The 17,067-nt window shown below is 46.1% G+C and overlaps 5 protein-coding genes across 6 annotated transcripts; 3 read left to right on the top strand and 2 right to left on the bottom strand.

The window, feature by feature from the left end:
* Nucleotides 1-132: 132 nt before the first annotated feature.
* On the bottom strand, nucleotides 133-1,357 carry LOC117891077 (solute carrier family 25 member 35). Its single transcript, XM_034796256.1, has 3 exons — nucleotides 982-1,357; nucleotides 786-921; nucleotides 133-670 (listed from the first exon to the last, which is right to left on the bottom strand). The coding sequence occupies exons 1-3, from the start codon at nucleotides 1,227-1,229 to the stop codon at nucleotides 140-142; spliced, it is 915 nt and encodes a 304-aa protein (XP_034652147.1). The 5' UTR covers nucleotides 1,230-1,357; the 3' UTR covers nucleotides 133-139.
* Nucleotides 1,358-1,424: 67 nt separating this feature from the next.
* Nucleotides 1,425-2,980, bottom strand: LOC117891076 (solute carrier family 25 member 35). Its single transcript, XM_034796254.1, has 3 exons — nucleotides 2,493-2,980; nucleotides 2,289-2,424; nucleotides 1,425-2,174 (listed from the first exon to the last, which is right to left on the bottom strand). The coding sequence occupies exons 1-3, from the start codon at nucleotides 2,738-2,740 to the stop codon at nucleotides 1,644-1,646; spliced, it is 915 nt and encodes a 304-aa protein (XP_034652145.1). The 5' UTR covers nucleotides 2,741-2,980; the 3' UTR covers nucleotides 1,425-1,643.
* A 626-nt stretch (nucleotides 2,981-3,606) lies between these two features.
* On the top strand, nucleotides 3,607-5,948 carry LOC117891234. Its single transcript, XM_034796580.1, has 3 exons — nucleotides 3,607-4,084; nucleotides 4,148-4,932; nucleotides 4,995-5,948. Exons 1-3 carry the CDS (start codon nucleotides 3,982-3,984, stop codon nucleotides 5,133-5,135), a joined length of 1,029 nt encoding a protein of 342 aa, XP_034652471.1. The 5' UTR covers nucleotides 3,607-3,981; the 3' UTR covers nucleotides 5,136-5,948.
* Nucleotides 5,949-7,236: 1,288 nt separating this feature from the next.
* Nucleotides 7,237-11,087, top strand: LOC117891481. The gene is made up of 3 exons (XM_034796960.1): nucleotides 7,237-7,635; nucleotides 9,876-10,049; nucleotides 10,389-11,087. Exons 1-3 carry the CDS (start codon nucleotides 7,527-7,529, stop codon nucleotides 10,778-10,780), a joined length of 675 nt encoding a protein of 224 aa, XP_034652851.1. The 5' UTR covers nucleotides 7,237-7,526; the 3' UTR covers nucleotides 10,781-11,087.
* A 3,317-nt stretch (nucleotides 11,088-14,404) lies between these two features.
* LOC117891428 (U-scoloptoxin(19)-Sm1a) lies at nucleotides 14,405-15,483 on the top strand. Of its 2 annotated transcripts, none has more exons than XM_034796900.1 (3): nucleotides 14,405-14,634; nucleotides 14,708-14,857; nucleotides 14,943-15,013. In XM_034796900.1, exons 1-3 carry the CDS (start codon nucleotides 14,517-14,519, stop codon nucleotides 14,981-14,983), a joined length of 309 nt encoding a protein of 102 aa, XP_034652791.1. In that variant the 5' UTR covers nucleotides 14,405-14,516; the 3' UTR covers nucleotides 14,984-15,013. The 2 variants fall into 2 exon arrangements, with proteins under 2 accessions (XP_034652791.1, XP_034652790.1); XM_034796899.1 differs by lacking the exon at nucleotides 14,943-15,013 and adding an exon at nucleotides 15,166-15,483 and having other exon boundaries at nucleotides 14,408-14,634.
* Nucleotides 15,484-17,067: the final 1,584 nt, after the last annotated feature.

Here is a 17,067-nt window from a genome sequence, read left to right as displayed (position 1 = left end):
GTGCCTAATCGGTCAGGGAAATTCTCTATCAGATGGTGTTCCGATCAAAGAAAAATATAGATAGTTTTGAGCGATACAGCACTTTCACTTTATACTTTAAATTCAAAAATGTTGTGCAAGGTCACAATAGAATGTTGTATCACTTATGGGGAGCGTAACGTTCGCGCAGACCGATCAGTTCGTCAAAGAAAAGTAGCACCAAAGTAGAGTAAGGTGCACTGCGCAGATATATGGGCCAAAATCCCTTGAATAAGCCGTACGTGCCCTCCGACCGCAGTATCTTGGCGACGCAGTCCAGCCAGCCCTTGTAGTAGAGACCGCGACCCTGGGCATCCACACCCTGGTTGTAGAGGCGCGTAGTAATCACATCAAAGGGTGTGACCGCCACTGATACAAAGGATCCAGCAGCCAGGCCGGAGAAGAACGAGAGGAACGTCGGCTGCGTGACAAGGCCGTTATCCTTCAACAGGCACTTGGCCTTGCCAAAAGTGGCGATTTGGACACTGGAGGCGACTGTGGCCCTGCTGACGGAAGCCATGGAGCCCCGCCACAGCCCAAAAAAGCCGCTCTTCCTGTATATCTGTCTTATCGCGTCACTCATTGAAGTGTGCGGATGCTGATAACCGACGGCAATTTGCTTGGCCGCCTGCGACTGAAGTTGTGTTTTGATCTGAAATGGCATGGGAAAGTTCTTATCAGCAGCTAATCTTATCTCGCTGATCGTCTGCCAAGGCAGACACCTCAGATGTCTGTCCCAAAACGATTTGATTTACATAATTGCTTACCAGGAAGAAGGGGCTGGCACAGTAGGAGCCCACAACGCCGCCCAATGCACCCCAGAACATGCCCCGTGCAAACGAGATCTCGCCATTCTTGTTATGCACCCAACCCTTCGCCACGGCATGAGTGTAGGTGCTTAATCTGTGGATGGAGCAGAGGATTTAGTAGGGAATTTGGTACCTCTTGATGGAGTCTGCTTACCTGATGGAATTTATGATGAACTGGAAGCACAGTGCTGGTGCCAGTCCCTTCTGTAAGCCGAGTATGCCGTCATTCTTGGCCACCGTGACGAACGCCTGCAGGACATTCTTGTAGGGCTGAGCGTGAGAGCCGCGTGCCGCCAGCTCTCCCTGCAGCTGCATGCGAGTTTTGACCACCTCCACGGGATTGGTGACTATTCCAGCACCCATGGCGGCCACTCCGCCCAGCACGAAGTCCGACGTAGCCATCCTAAGCCGTTAGATTAACCGCGACCGCACTCTTTCCGGCAGGGGGGATACTGTTGGAGAGTAACGCTTTTTTTTCGATAAGAGAACCATCTCGATGTCCCGGGATATCGTTATCGTGGTAGCTGCTCAGACAGACAAAAGGAGCCTGCTATGGGGAAGAAACCAGAGGCAGTAAATTATAGAAATAATTCGAAAATAACAAATTAAACGGTTTATTAACCAAGGTATTGCACAATTAATAACTAAAGGTACAGGTTTAGCTTACTGAAGGCACATTTATAGTTCTTTGGGCTACGCTAAGCATAGGAGATTGGATCTGGGAACTGGAGGTAAGGCAAACAAAAGATCTCTAACAAGTGAACAAATTTGTACTTAAAGTAGACAATCGGCCCACCGCACGGCTTGGGCATGGTGTCAGTAGTGCAGGCCGTACTTCTCGCGCGTGGCGATCAGTTCGTCAAAGAAGAGCAGGACGAGAGTGGAGTGCGGGGCGATCCGCAGATAGTTGGCCCAAAAGCCCTTGTACATACCGTGTACGCCCTCGGATCGGAGGATCTTCACGAAGCAGTCCAGCCAACCCTTGTAGAGCAGGCCGCGTCCCTCGACATCCACCCCCTGGTTGTACAGACGCGTGGTGATCACGTCCGGCGGTGTGATGGCCACCGACATGATGGATCCGGCTATTAGTCCCGCGCAAAACGAGTTCAACGTGGGCTGGGTGACAAGGTCGTGCTCGATGAGCAATGCTTTGGTCTTGCCGAAGGTAGCTATCTGGGCTCCGGAACCCATGGCTGCTCTCGGCAGGGCGGCCACAGATCCACGCCACAGGCCAGGGATTCCGTTCTTGATGTAAATCTGTCTGAGGGCATCCGTCATGGAGGTGTGCGTGTGCTGATAGCCGACGGCTATTTGTTTGGCAGCCTGCGACTGTTGCTGAGTCTTGACCTGGAATGGAAGATGATCGCTATCAGCTGCGCTATCTCTTATTTGGGCACGAGGCCTGGCAATGATAAGCTGTTCATATATCGGGATTTATGTAACAGTCTGTCAGGTTCTCACCAGGAAGAACGGACTGGAGCAGTAGGAGCCCACCACTCCTCCGATGGCACCCCACAGCAGGCCGAGGCCGTAGGAGACCTCTCCATTCTTGTTGTGCATCCAGCGCCTCTCCACCGCCGAAGAGTAAATGCTTAACCTGATGGGGTAGCAGATGGAAATTGTGAAATAAGTTTCTGGCCGGCATGCAGGAAATTCCAGTCTCACCGGAAAGAATTAATGATGAACTGGAAGAAGAGGGCCGGAGCCAAGCCCTTCTGCAAGCCGCTCATGCCATCGTTCTTCGCAACCGTCACGAACGCCTGGACAATTCCTTTGTAGGGCTCCACATAGGAGCCTCGTGCCGCCAGCTCTCCCTGCAGCTGGATGCGCGTCTTGACAACTTCGATGGGGTTGGTGAAGAACGTGGCACCCACCGAAGCCAGGCCTCCCAGCACGAAGTCCGATGTAGCCATTATATGATCACAAGTTTAACTCACAAATCTCGCTGTTGACTAGAAAATGATTGCGACGCATGGAACTTTTTCGGCACGACTGCCCTTCACACATATCACGATGCTACAAAGCCTGGTGTTGTTTTCGGGTATTTCATAATTTCACGGGGCGACTGACTATAAAGCACGAACTTGTCTGTTTGAAACGCCTCGCATCGCCCGAATTTAAAGAAGAATTAAAATAAATGAATGGAACAGACGTAACCCCCAAATCGATTGGTAAACATAAAGGTTAATCGGGTGATGTAGCAGTCAGTAATCGATTGACCCCAGCCGATTGCTTCACAGAAAATTTAATTATTGATTAAACGAAGCGAAAATAAAAGAATAAAAGTGATTTTATTGTCGGGGTATTTTACGAAATGTAAACAGACCAATATACATTATTTAATATTTGAAAATTGTCATTTTTTTAATATTTTACATAGTTGTTTCGGTAAGCTACACTGCAACTACACAGAGATGCATTTTCTGGAAAGAAGAAGAAACGTTTTGTCATCGGTATATTTCAGTATAGTTTTTCGATACATCCGATCCTATCGATACTCATCCATGAGTATAAAAACAGGAAGAAATGTTATATAGAGCCATAATCTGGGCCACATCGAATACTAATTCGCAATCATCTTCGAATTCCTGATCGTTTGACATCAAAATATCAATAGGTAAAATGTAAAACGTATGTTTTTCACACTGCCGCTTCCACTGGGGTTGTATGAAAAAATTGCGGCTAAACTTGTCAGCATCTCCTCGTCAGCTGTCGTTGTCGATAATTTCATACAAGTGTAGTAGCAAGTGTGTAGTTAGCATGTAGTTACATGGTAACAATTTAATTTTGTGTTATAAATATTAAACGTTCTTGATTAAAACCTTATTTAATAAATAATCAAATCAAAATGAGTACTTATACTTAGCAAATTTCTTCAGAAATATATTAGTTTATCGTGGAAAATTAAAAAATCAGTACTGATTCCTATCTCTCGAAAGTAATCCTAAGCCGAACATTAAAATCGTGGAATATCAACGCACTCACGAAAGGCAGCGCTGCTGGCGTCGCTGCTTTTGCAACCAGCAAAAAAAAAACAATGTCGTATCGTCGTGCGACCAAAATAATAATAAAAACAAGGTCGCTTGGTTATAGCTTCTAGCTAGGCAAAGAAGGAAAACTCAAAAAACACCCCCAGCACGCAGGACGTGCCAAAATGTTGGGCAAGGGCCGTATTGCGACGCTTTGGCAACCGCTGCTGGCCCATGTGCTGGTTCTGGTGACAATCTTCGCAGCTCCTGGCCTATGCTACAAAAACGGTAAGTTAGTCATAGCTCAATGGCGCAGTAGCTGCATGACTAAGTCGTTGCGATCCCTTCCAGTGCGCATTCAGGACAACCTGTGCTCGGACAAACTTATTTTCACGCTCGCCAAGCCCTTTCGCGGCGACCCCACGGTGAGGCTCGATTTCGAGGAGGATTCGGCGGCGATTATGACGCAGACCTGGAATCTCACACTGCCCAATGGCCACTCGGCCAACAAGATCAAGTACGACTGCCAGTTCCGCGTGGTGACCAGCGACCGTCCACCGCGCGGCATATACACACTCATCACCAGGCTCAAGTTCCGGCGAGATCCTGTCTCGAAAGAGTGCATCGACTACATACAGTTTACCGGCGGCAACCGATCGCCCAGTGAACGCATTTGTCACAACATCGCCATCAATGGCCCGGCCGGGCGGCTTATCTTCGATGAGCGGGATCGGGAAGTGAACGTGCACATCTACATCGACAGATCGCGCCACATTCTGGGCGATCAGCTGGAGCTGAGCATGGTGCTGACAGCCCACTCCGAGTGCCAGTTCAACGGTGACTTCCTGTGCGATCCCAACGACCAATACTCGTGCATATCGCGGCACTTTGTGCGGGACAACGTCACCAACTGCTTGTACCCGTGTCGGGATGAGGGAACGTGCTTCCACGACGCCATCGTGCCGGAGGAGATAGACACAGCCAATGTGGCCATCTCGGCCATAACGTCGCTCATCTTCACCATGCTCGGCGTGGGCTTCTGCGTGTGGATCTGCTGGAAGTACTGGAACTGCATCACGGTGCAGCAACGAGCGCACGAGGCATCCGCCGCTCGCTTCAACCAGCATCGCGTTCGGGTGAGTAGAGTCTGCTCTGAACCTGCCATGGACACGCAGCTAAAATGTTCTCTCTTTGACAGTCTGATGTGCCCACCATTGAGTTGCCAACAGCTCCGGAGTACGCTGATGTTGGAGCACGCGAGCAGGATGCACAGCAGCAGCCGCCAATGACGCCCAAGGATATGCCACCCAGCTACGAGTCGCTGTTCCCCGACAGATAAAGCCTCGTGGCACGTCGCTCCGATTGCTCCGCTTTGTGCCAGATCAGCGAGTACTTTGGCATCGCACACTTGTTGTACTCGTAATAGTCCTATTAGGTAAATTGTCTCTCCTCATGAACAAATGTGCATTCCATGTAAATATGTTAGGACTGATTTTAAGTTTTCTGATTAGCGTTAGCGCCCAGCAGTGTGGCGGGAAAGAATGTCCAAGAATACTCCACTTTTACAACTGTAAATATTTAAATTTTATGTTTATGTTTGATTGTGAAACTGTTGAAGCCAATGTCGATCAATGTCTCAATTTCTTAGCAGCCCCACGGTACTCACTGATGAAATCTCACAGAAATTATGATGTTAAATGAAATTGTATCAATTATTTACCTAAGCAAACAATTATTATTAAGCAAAAACCCAAAATGTATTCGTCTCTGCACTAGTTAGCATAAATATTGTAAACGCCAGCCATCGTCAGGTGTCATCCTACATGCACATATGTGGGATGGGATGGCAGCGTCGGCATTCCACATAGTTGTACCTGTTTCTGTATTGCATAGATGATATATATATGGATATGTGTACGCGCTTTTGTAGAGATCTTTGTTATGTGTGTCTGTGTACTGTGCTGGCGGCACAATTGTCAATTGTTAACCAGAATCTCCCCTTTAAGCGCCACGCCCAGCACACACACAGAAATTAATGCCACAGCAAGAGCAGAAGAGATTGCTAGGCCAATACTCATACAATGTATACACAACAGAATCGAGCACTCGAATACGTATTACCGATAAATAAACCAACTAAATCTCAGCCAAACCAAACCAAAATGAAGCGAAAGCACGCCTGGGATCTACCTCACCCTCCGTGGGGGTTTCATCACATGGTGACACACATCGTGAATCAGCACGTGCCTTATCCGAAAACCAGTCAGTCGCTCTACCCCACCCCACCCCAGGTACATCCGCAAAATCGAGAGTCTGTCACGATTGGTTTAGGAAAGTTGTTGCCGCAGCCACTGCGTCATAGTTCGATGGTCTAATCTGCCTCTAGGTACAAATGTTCCCTCACTTCGAGGGAGTTTCTCATCCAGCGGATCGGATGTGTGGCACGTGTTGGGGTCACTTGTTCGTTGACTCCCCGCAATTGACCAAGCAAAACTGGTTATGGCCACATCACACAATCACCATCTAATGGACAATCTGTGCCCTCGTTCAATGTCAATGCCGCCAGCAATTGTCCAATTGTCGCCTTGGCTGAGACGAAGTGAGCGAATCAATTAGCGACTGTGGAGCTCCCTAGGCAACTGGCAACCGGTAGCTGGTCTACCACAAAGCCCTGCCTATCTGTATATAACGCTCTAGTGCCAATTTTATCACACACACACAATGGGAGACGACGATCTATCAAGTTCAGGGACATAAGCGATTTCCAATCAAAGTTTTGCACACAATCTGCACTTGGCCTTAACGAACGTCCGACCATCTAAGGTCTGATATGGCCCATCCATCAACCAGAGTCAAGCACCTCTTTTAAGCCTAGAAACTGCGATTATCTTATTTCTGATGTTTCGGAGCTGTGAAATCGCGAAATTCATCTGGGAATTAGCGCTTTTGTTAAACGATCACGCCCAGAAATAACCCAACAAAATAATGTATGGATGCTTTGGTCCACTTCGCAGAGCAGCTGCCCCTTTAGAGTTATTTTTATAACCAACTACAAAGACGGGAGTATCGGGTTGGATACATACAATAAAACAGTTATTTGTATATATAAAAAATCGAAGACAGCAGCAGGCGGGAGCAGGCGGAACAAAAGCACTTCGATTTCCCAGCAGAGCCAGGTCCAGCCTGTCACCAGTTTTCGGTTTCGACAATTACTTGTTGTACCCTTGCAGAGGGTACTTTGACTTGTTACAGCTTTTACCGAGTGGGTGGCCAACAATTAGATACGATGCGCTAACTGCTCTGCTTATGTGTGAAGGCGCACACTTTGTAGAAATGACTTTCGCGTCGAGCCGAGAGCGAGAAGACTAACCGAAGCCGTCGAGAGCGCGTGATTCATGCGGGACGGGACCCAGAGTAGCGGCTCCAGCTCCAGTTCCAGCTAAAAGTTGTGGGCAAAGCAAGCGCTCGCTCAGTCTGCGATACAAACTTGAACCTGAAAGATCGATTCAACGGGCACACCGAACCCACTGAGAGCCCAGAGCCCGCGTACGCGTTCACTCTCCAGTCCTCCCCATTCCAAGCCGGTGAATTCTCAGTGAAGTGAACAGAACGGTTGATTTATGGAAATATATTGATAGCAACTCAACGCAATTGAATTAAATAAAACTCAACAAGTGTGTGAAGCGAAAATAAACAGTGTCCATTCAGAAATATACGTACACACATACTTATGTACATAGATATATATTCCGGTAGGGGTACGAGTATCTACCTGAACAACATCACCATGGAATATCACCGACGAGCAGATGCCCAGACAATGCTGCTAATTATGATAGGTGAGTCTCAGACGGTGTGTCTATCAGGCCCTCTGGCTGTGGCAGGCCTTCCTTCAGTGCGATATGCAAACAATAAACAAAAAAACTCCCAGACAAGCACATGCTAATTATGCGATCATGAACTGGCATGTGTCCTCTCTCCCTTTGATTGGAAGTAATTATATGAATACCTATGATAAAAATACAACACGCAACTTTATCATTGATGAGGTTTGATGGAATCTAATAAGCCAAGCATGCAGTTGTGATGAAAATTGGCTGATATTTAGGAAAAACCTACTTCCATCTACTCTTAGCTCTGTGACATAAGAGTTCTTTAGTACTGAATAGTTATATTAGCTTTGAATTGCTATTTGAGCAACTGCCAGCGTCATTGTGGCATGTCTATACAGACATCATAAACCAGTTAACGATGTCTTTACGGGGCCCGTTAGACGCTTATCCCGGCAGATAAGATCTCTCTCTCTCTCTCTCTCTCTCTCCTTCTCTCGGGAAGTCAGTGACATGTGATCACATCATAAATATCATTCATACGAATCAAAGTCAAAGTCAAAGTCTCGCCTCTTGGGTGACATTTGAGTTGCAATTTCCCCACAAATCAATAATGGAAACCGGTTAAAGTTAATTCACAAAGTGTCAGCTAACTGTTACGTATATTTATGCCCAAAAATGTGGCTTGGGTTCAAGTGTGATTGGAGTCTGGTATCAACGCTGATCTGAAACCATCGAAGCACTCGCACGCAGCCATCACCAGTGGAGTTTGCACAGGTGCCACAGTGCGAATCGAAGAGCTGACGTTGACGCCAGCACGTTTTCCATTAGTAGCTAATTAGAATTTAATTGCTAATACTCGTAATTGGTTTTTGGTTTTGTTTTTGCTCCTGCTGTTGCTTCTCTGTATGTTGTTTTTTCTACAACCACTAGAAAGTGGTTGTGTTCTCTGTGTATTTAGCTGCCGCGTTATCAGCAACCCACACACCAGAAGACAACAACCAGCCACTAACGATACTGTTGGGCATCTGCAGTGCCCGCGAATATACATATGTACATATATATTTACTATATACTATATATGTATGTACATCCATGACGCGTAAAGCACTAATCAAGAACTAGCTGGAGTATGGAACTGGATCAGGGTTGAGTGGAATATACCGATGAAAACAGTTGGGTAAATCTTCAGATAAATCTTCATGGCTTACAAGTATGAGGGATATCATCATATACCATATAAATAGCTGATTATTTTCCCTAACCTCGGAGCTGTATTTATTAAATGATAGCTTGGAAAACCTTTCACTGGTTCAGGTGCCGACTGGTACAGCAGCAGCAGCAGCATCAGCACGTGGCAACGGGTAAACAATGTATCTGGCAGCCAACCCACCAATCAGTTGCGTAATTCTCGTGGAGAATATTTAATAGGCATATTTAAGGTATAATATGGGAACAGTCATATGCACGTGGCTGGCATCTCTTAGCCTAGGTCAACATATTTTATTGTATGCTCGAAGTTTCATCAGATTCGTTGTGAAATTGATAGGAGAACCCCCGATCGAAAGAGAGAGAGAGACAAAGAGAGAAAGATATCATTTTATTGGGACTTGCTGATGTTGGTGTGCCGTGTGCTGCACAATGGCACCGATCCAACATTTGACTGGCGAAGTGTGCAAACAGTTGTCAAGTCATTGATAGGAAAAGCAACTCTTAATGGGTATTGGGCGGGGGCTTAACTGGGCCTGAGGTTTATGATGTTTGTGTTTTTCCTGCGTTTGTGAATCAAAATATTTTGCAACTAAACTGCTGGAGTGGCTAAGCAAGCAGCACCTATCCCACTAGGCGCTGGAACTACAGATACAGATAGAGAATGGGAGAGAGGAGATAGAGAAAGCCCAGACACTGGGTCGGCACTGGTTCGCCGCAGGGTTCTTATCGTCAAGTGGCTAAGACCGTAAACATAGCCGGTAATTGGGCCTGCTTAATAAACGATCCATTTACGGGGTAACGCCCCGCCGTATAGGGTCTATATTTAGACCAGGCCAGAGGAGCGCCCTTATCAGTCGCGGATGACAAAGAAGATGTTGGAGGTTTGCCCGAAGGAAACGCACCTCTGGCGTATGCGGGAATAGAATACTCGCAGATATCTTATCTATGATCGCCCGCTACCTGTGAGCTCATGTCTCGATTTGCCGATACATACAACCATTTTGCTAACATTTCGATTCGTTTTGGTTCTGTTTCAGTTATCATCGCCAGCTCGCCCACAGCGCACGGACAGTCCTATCTGATTACTCTGGAAAACGTTCTCAACGAGTCCCCACAGCCCCCACAGCAGCCATACAACCTGACGACAGCGAGCAACACCACGGATGTGGATCCCTTTGCCAACAGCACTCGCATTATTGTCTACAAAAATAGTAAGTATTTCCGAGCAATCCATTCCTCGGGCACATTCGAGAAGGCTTCCTGTAGTTTCACAACATTGCATCTTATTGCCGCACTGGAAACCACTTCGAGTGTGTAATCATCGCTACTAATTACGGTGCTCGTCTGGGGGCTAACGTTTACCCGGAAAGGGCAGCCATTAACTTGGTTCAATGTCGTCATAAAGTTTAGGGCGTAAAACCCCAATTCGATAACTGCCCAGACAGTCTGATAACCTATTGTGGAGATAAATGTTTAGTTAACTTTTGGGCATAATTCGGGCATAATTGTATATTGTTCAATTCTAATTTCTCATCTCTTTCTCCTTGCAGCTGTCGTGGAGCCAACAAACGAATTATCACAGACGGCCATGGATGTGATCACGATCGTGTGGTATGTGGCCACTTTTTTGGCCCTGGCGGCTTTCTTCATGCTGATGGCCTGCTCGGATCGCAGGTGTCGCGACATGAGGCGCAACCATTCGGGTGCGGGAGCGCAGAGCGAAGGCGTTAGAGCGCCGCCCACGCCCTCACCGTCGTACAGCGAGTTTGCACCGCCCAGCTACGATACGGTGATCAAGATGCAGCATGCGGCCAAGACCAGTGTCTTTGTGATACCCTTCAACAAGGCCAGCGAACCAGGAGGAGGCACTACGGCGCCGACATCCCCGCCAGTCACGTGCAATATTTATACAGTCAATGAGGTGCAAAAATCGGGGAATTAACAGATAAGCCCGAGACCCCGAGCGACTGTTTGCCGCGTGAACTCTGAGAGCTAAGTCTTGCTCCGCTTCTGTGATATTTGCTGTGATCCCCTCAGACGAGTGGGGTGCAGCGGGGGATGTGTATACGTTTGTGGCATAAACTACATAAAGTTAGGAACAATATTAGATGTAAGAACCTGCAGAAGACTGACAACGAAAGATATCTACATATGCAAATGTATTTACCATAAGAAATGCCAGTTCAACTGAAACTAGATGACTAAGCAATCAAATACAATAAACCCACAAAATATTGAGTAACTCAGAACTAATGACTAACCTTTGGGAAATATGGCTATTCCAAGAACTCGACTTTGCAGTCGTGAAGGAGCGTGCGCTCCCCGTTCCCCCCTTGTATTATATTCTATTAGTAGGCGACACCATCCCAGGAATTCATTCATTTATTTAGTTTTGTATGTATGTATGTCTAACTTCTTTTCTCTAGATTTAAGGTCCGACGCCATGAAGGCATTTCTATTATTATTATAGGCTAAGTATTTATATTCCCCTAGTTTTAAGCAGAGACACACCCCTGAATTTATCATTTTCAATTACACGGCCCGAAGCGCCTACAAGAGCCGTGAGTCGTGTCATCATTTTAATAGGAAGGCGTGATCACGCGGGCATCACTGACGGGAATTGGCATCTCTAGCGCCGAGATTGTGGTAAACGCTAGGGAGAGAGCGAAAACATAGATCACCAACGGTGATTAGCGGATAGGAAGAAAGCGCGAACGGATAGCAGGCGACATCGTCCAGAGAGACGGCGGACAGCCAACCACGATGCCGGCTAGCCCATGAAGAAACTATTTAAGGAGGAACAGGAACAGAACGTGCGAGTGAAACGTGCGAGTGAAAGGGCTCCCGCTGTAAGTGTGAGGGCAACGACAATGGAGTTTGTCGAATAACCCTATGATGGCATAGGTTAAACTTTAACCGTTAAAGTTACCCCTTACAAGAAAGAGAGTTTTAGTTTGTTTATGATTTTATTTTTAATAGTTTACTGCATGATAGGAGCCGTTCTTTTTGCTTCTGAACATTAATTTTTTGTTTAGTGCCTTATGTAACTCTAAAATAAATTCTAATCCTAAAATAAAACTTTTTTACTCTTATATCTATGTATGTATGTATGTACATACATACATATGTACACCTACTCCATCTGCAGCCATTAACAATTTTTGATGAACGCTTTTCGTTACACAAAAATTCTCTTTAATCGTGGTTGCAATAGTGCTTTCAAGTTCTTTTATTACTTCTTTAAACTTTATGGACGGTTTTATTAGACCGCCATGCGACACTTCATCGACGTAAGTGAAGGTGGCATTCTCGGGCAAGTCATTTAATATTCTTAACTTTTTTATGACATATCCTGCCATATACTCAATGGCATCCTCCGTCATCTCCTCCATCTCGTCCATCGCTACATTCTCCTTATTTATTTCTGCAAAGTCTTCCAACTCTTCAGCGTCTTCAGCTTTGATGCTTGGATCTACATATGTATGTATGTATGTACTTTCGAATTAATGTTTAGGTTCAGCCAATTATCACTGGTATTTTCTTCGACATTTTGATTGTTCGATAAAAGTTCTGTATTTTTGGCTAGATAAAAATAAACTATTATTGAAGTAGCGAGTAACTATGCCACCGACGAGCCCTCCTTTATAGTTGCTTCATGGCCTTTGCAGACGTTGACTGACGCCTCCGAGCATTCTTTCCCCCCCCTTCCTATAGTATTGAGTGAATCCTCGGGCCCCCAAAGCGCCGTCCGACGTTAGTCTTGGCCTTTGCAGACGTTGATTGACGTCCCCGAGAATTCTTTCCTCTTCCCTGAACTTCCAACTGTACCTACTACTGAACCTTTCCCCCCCTAGGAGCACGGAGTCCCGGCAAATTATAAATTTTACTGTAATTTCGACGCTGGCGTGACTGAGATATGTACCCCAGCCAGAAAGCTTCCTTACACAGTCAATTTGTGGGAATTGTTGGGGAGATTCCGGTTTACACAATACACTAGATTTGGCAAATACAAGTTGCTTCCCTTACCTTCGTTTTCCGTTAATCTGACACATGACACAGCCTTGCCATATCGTTGAAAATCGTTGACCTAAGCTTGTAAAAGCTCGTTTAAGCTTTAGTAACATGTAGATGTAGTTGTGGTTTGCATGTAGATAACAAAACAATGTTTAAATGAAATGTTACAAGAAAGGTTCACTTTAAATTGGCCAATCTTAGTGAAAATGTATTTAATTATTGTAATTATTATGTAATTATTGCCAATGTACGCGAGGAGGCAGAGATTCAGGAGAACATAGACACAGGTCTAGGTGTATACGTCCAATGAGCATCAACAGAGCAACAGAAATTCCCTCGATCTTCGAATTGGCTTAGACAACCGGCAAGTGAGAGTCTCTTCCTGTTCAATGAGCATGATGGTAGAGTAGCATCATTATTCCCCGAATCCCATCTTCTGAGCTACGGGAACTAGCGTCGTGCTGTGCAGCCGAAGCAGCTTATCAGTTTCGAGCGAATTTTCTGTTGATTTAAAAGCGCAAACATTAGTTGGAACTTTCGAGAATCTTTATCAGCAGGCGATGATCACTTGCTGTAGATATAAAATAAGTTCTGAATAATCAGATCAGACAAATGTGTAAACAGATTGTTGATCTATAAGGTAAGGTAGGGTAAGGTAATGGTTTGTTTAGTCACTGAAGGTGGAGGTGGTTCCCTCTGTGAAGTGATGAACCCCTTTAGCCTTCCTAGTACATACATATGTACGTGGAGCAATGAAGTTAAGTGCATTCTGTACTCCCCCTCCTAGCATGCCTTTATCGTTAAGTTTCCTCCAGTCGTGCACCTTCATTTCCATTCCAGGGTCGGGGTGGCAGTTCATTCATTCATGGATATACCCGATCGAGTGCTGCCGATCTTTCGGCAACTGTTTAGATCGCATGAAGGTAACATCTGGTTTCACGCCCAATATTTTCTGGGACACAGACGCACATTTCATTTTGGTTTGTTTACATATTTTGCATTCGAAATTGTTTTCGAAAATGCTATACAAACAAATCAAATTGACAGACGCCCCACATGGGGGAGGTGGTATGGCAGAGAGGAGTGGCAGGAGGGAGGGTGTATGCCAAACCAGATTAAATTGCAGTAAAATCATGTTACGCCCCGTTCGATGCGGTTCATCAGATGTTTGTTGTTCCCGCTGATTGTCGTTGATTGCAGCCTGCTGATGCTGCTGCTGCCTGCTGCCTGCTGCCGACCGAGTTGAACGTTTTTTTGCGGGATCTGGAGTCGGGAAGCAAGAATCTGGAGTTCCATTCATTAAGTCGTATCTGGTTAGCTGGAGAGCGACCACCCAAACGGAGCAGTTGTAGTCTCTCAGGCACTGAGCACTGAGCTCTGATCTCTTCTGCTGCTGCTGCTGCTGCTGCTGATCGCCGTCTGATGATTGTGCAAAAAGCTTCGCAGTCGCTCGCCCTCTTTCTCTCTCACTGCGTGTGCTGCTCTCTTTCTCTCTCTGCCAGCAAGTGCTTTTCATTGAAAAGACTCTGCAGCGTAAGTAGCTTCGATTAGTGCGACGCGAGCAGTGCCAACGAGTGGAAGTACATAGAGATAATCCGCGACACCGTGTTACCCACAGAATAGAACAGAAAAGAAACGAAACGAAGAACAGAACTGAATAGATCATGTCGATAAGCAAGAGCTTCTTGGGCTGCCTGATGGTGGCTGTAGTAATGGTGACGATGCTCCACTCCGGCCGGGCGGACATCGAGACAAACGAAGTGAACGATCAAGATGTGTACAGTAAGTGCTTGACAGGAGACCCAGTGGCCAGTCCAGAGCGTAGCTAATTCTCCTCATATATGTACTCCTATAGTGCTGCAGGGAGTGCGGGTGTATCCGAATGACCGCCAGTGTGTGATGGTCGGAGGACTGTGCGTGAAGACCAGCGACTGTACGGAGCCGACCAACAACAAGGGCCTGTGCCCCACCAGCGTGCACCAGGGCGTGGAGTGCTGCTACGAACGTGAGTACAAAGTGCCCAAGAACTCCTCGCTGTGATGCACCTGCTTAACTCCCCTCCCGCACCCATAAAAACGCCCTGCCATCAGTTCGACCCAAACCCGAGTATCGTCCAAATTCAAACAAATAACGTCTCATGATTCTACCACAAAAAAAAAAAACAAAAAAGAAACAAAATTCGATCCGTAATTGGTATTACTTGCTGTGTCCATACCTCGCCACTAACCCACACACAAAATTCTGTGCCACAAACCACACCACACCACACAACACCCTCAACCCGCCCTCAAACCATCCCGTTGCCCGTTGCAGTGCCGGTCAGACCAGCCCCCTGTGCGGAACACCTGGGAATGTGCATGGATCGATGCCATCAGAGGCTCCTGAGACCTGGTACCGATTGCGTTAATGGACAAGTTTGCTGTGTTTTGATTTAGTTATAAATATTCTTACACGCACACGCACACACACACATCTACACTTCTACACACCAAACACACACACAACACACACACTTACATATAACATGTATTTATTTAACTATATATTAATTACATTGTACGATCCACATCACCCCGACCAGAGTGAAATATTTGACTGCTTCCAATAAATGCATTGTAAATATTTTCAAAACAATTCTCTGCTCAATCACGCACTGACTGGCACGCACCAGATGTGACAATTATGTAAGTATGGGTCTGTTTTCGTTCTCCGAACTCCAGACTTGGACGGGTCTGAGATCAGAGCTCAGCTGACAGCTTCTCCTTATCGCCTGGCAGAGCTGCACCGTCACGTGCCCCACAATGTGCCGCTCGTACAGTTGTGTGGGCAGAGGAAGAACAGCACAGCGAAATAAGCGAAACCCAAAAGATGATGCCATCTGCGGATCCTCAAATCGAACAGCTCAAACCCGAGCTTATCTGTTGGGGGAGAGCAGAGATCACTCCTCTGGGTTTTCCCCCTGCCGACAGTTTCAATGTCAAGTTCAGAGCTGACAAGAATTTCAGATCTTTGGTGGTGAATGCTTCGATTATAAATATATTTTATGATATTTTCGGTGTCCATTTAGTCGATCGCACAGTTCCAAAAAGTTGTTATAAACAAAAATAAACGACCTTGCGCCCGCCGCTCATCGAGCATCGAGATATATCTTCCATTGGAATGGACACGAATGGACACGGACACGAGGTCCATTTGGTTGGATATATTTATTATTGTTTTGCTCAGTTATGCATGATTTCATTGCTAATGTTTGGATGCCTATTCCATAGAGTTATTTATAGCAGCGCCACGGTCCGGTCCGGCACGGTTTGGCCAGTGTTCTTGAGTTGAATGAATTCGTATGCAAGGCGGCATTGAGACATTTGGATACACACGCTACAATGGATTGGGCATAAGCTTTTCTATTTGCATGGAAATACATGTCTACTTGGTGTAATGGTGCTGCCTGGCTATGAGGTCAACGTGGTTCGAGTTGAAAAGAGTTTATCCTCAGGCAATCTTCAGTGTTATGCTCCCTCTTTTGAGGTAAGGCTAAGGCTGTTCTTTCTGCGAGTGTTTTGTGGTAAGTCTTAGATCAATCTCCCTCTTATGGGGCAGACACATTCGTGACATTCATCAGAGTGCATTGCATCATCGCCACTTGCTTTCATTGTCATTGCCGCAGCGCAATTCCCTAATTCCATCAATGCCAATGCCAGTGAAAACTCGTCGTGGCCTTGGCCGGGGAGCACTATGAATGATCTATATAAAAACATCGTACACTAAAACGGGTATGTATGTATGCATTCCCGACGGCAGTGGCAATTGAGTCCCGGATCCGACAATTCTACTGCGTCTTAGACTCAGATTGCATAACATTTGCAGCGATTCGGGGAAACTACTTCGAGGTAAACAATATGATGAACCCGAGATGAACTCGAACACGAACCCCAACCGAATAGAGCTTGCGCGATGTGCGAAATTTCCGCAATACTTTCCAGTCCAGAAATGGCTATGGGTACTGCCCGTCATGTTCGCATTGGGACAGCGACTTATCAGGGCACCTCATCATCATCATCATCAACATTATCATCGTGTATGTCATATAATAAATTATTTACGTGGGTTTTTTTTGTGTTTGTGTTTCTGTTTTCGATTTCGTTTTTGCTATGCCGTCGGGTAATAAGTAATCCCCATTTTACTTTTATTTGTTACGTATTTCTGCATCAAAGCGAA

The sequence above is a fragment of the Drosophila subobscura genome, chromosome E (genome assembly GCF_008121235.1).
Source record: "Drosophila subobscura isolate 14011-0131.10 chromosome E, UCBerk_Dsub_1.0, whole genome shotgun sequence".
NCBI classification, from domain to species: Eukaryota; Metazoa; Arthropoda; class Insecta; order Diptera; family Drosophilidae; genus Drosophila; species Drosophila subobscura.
Note: the sequence above shows the minus strand (reverse complement) of the source record. Positions and strands in the feature narration are given on the sequence as shown.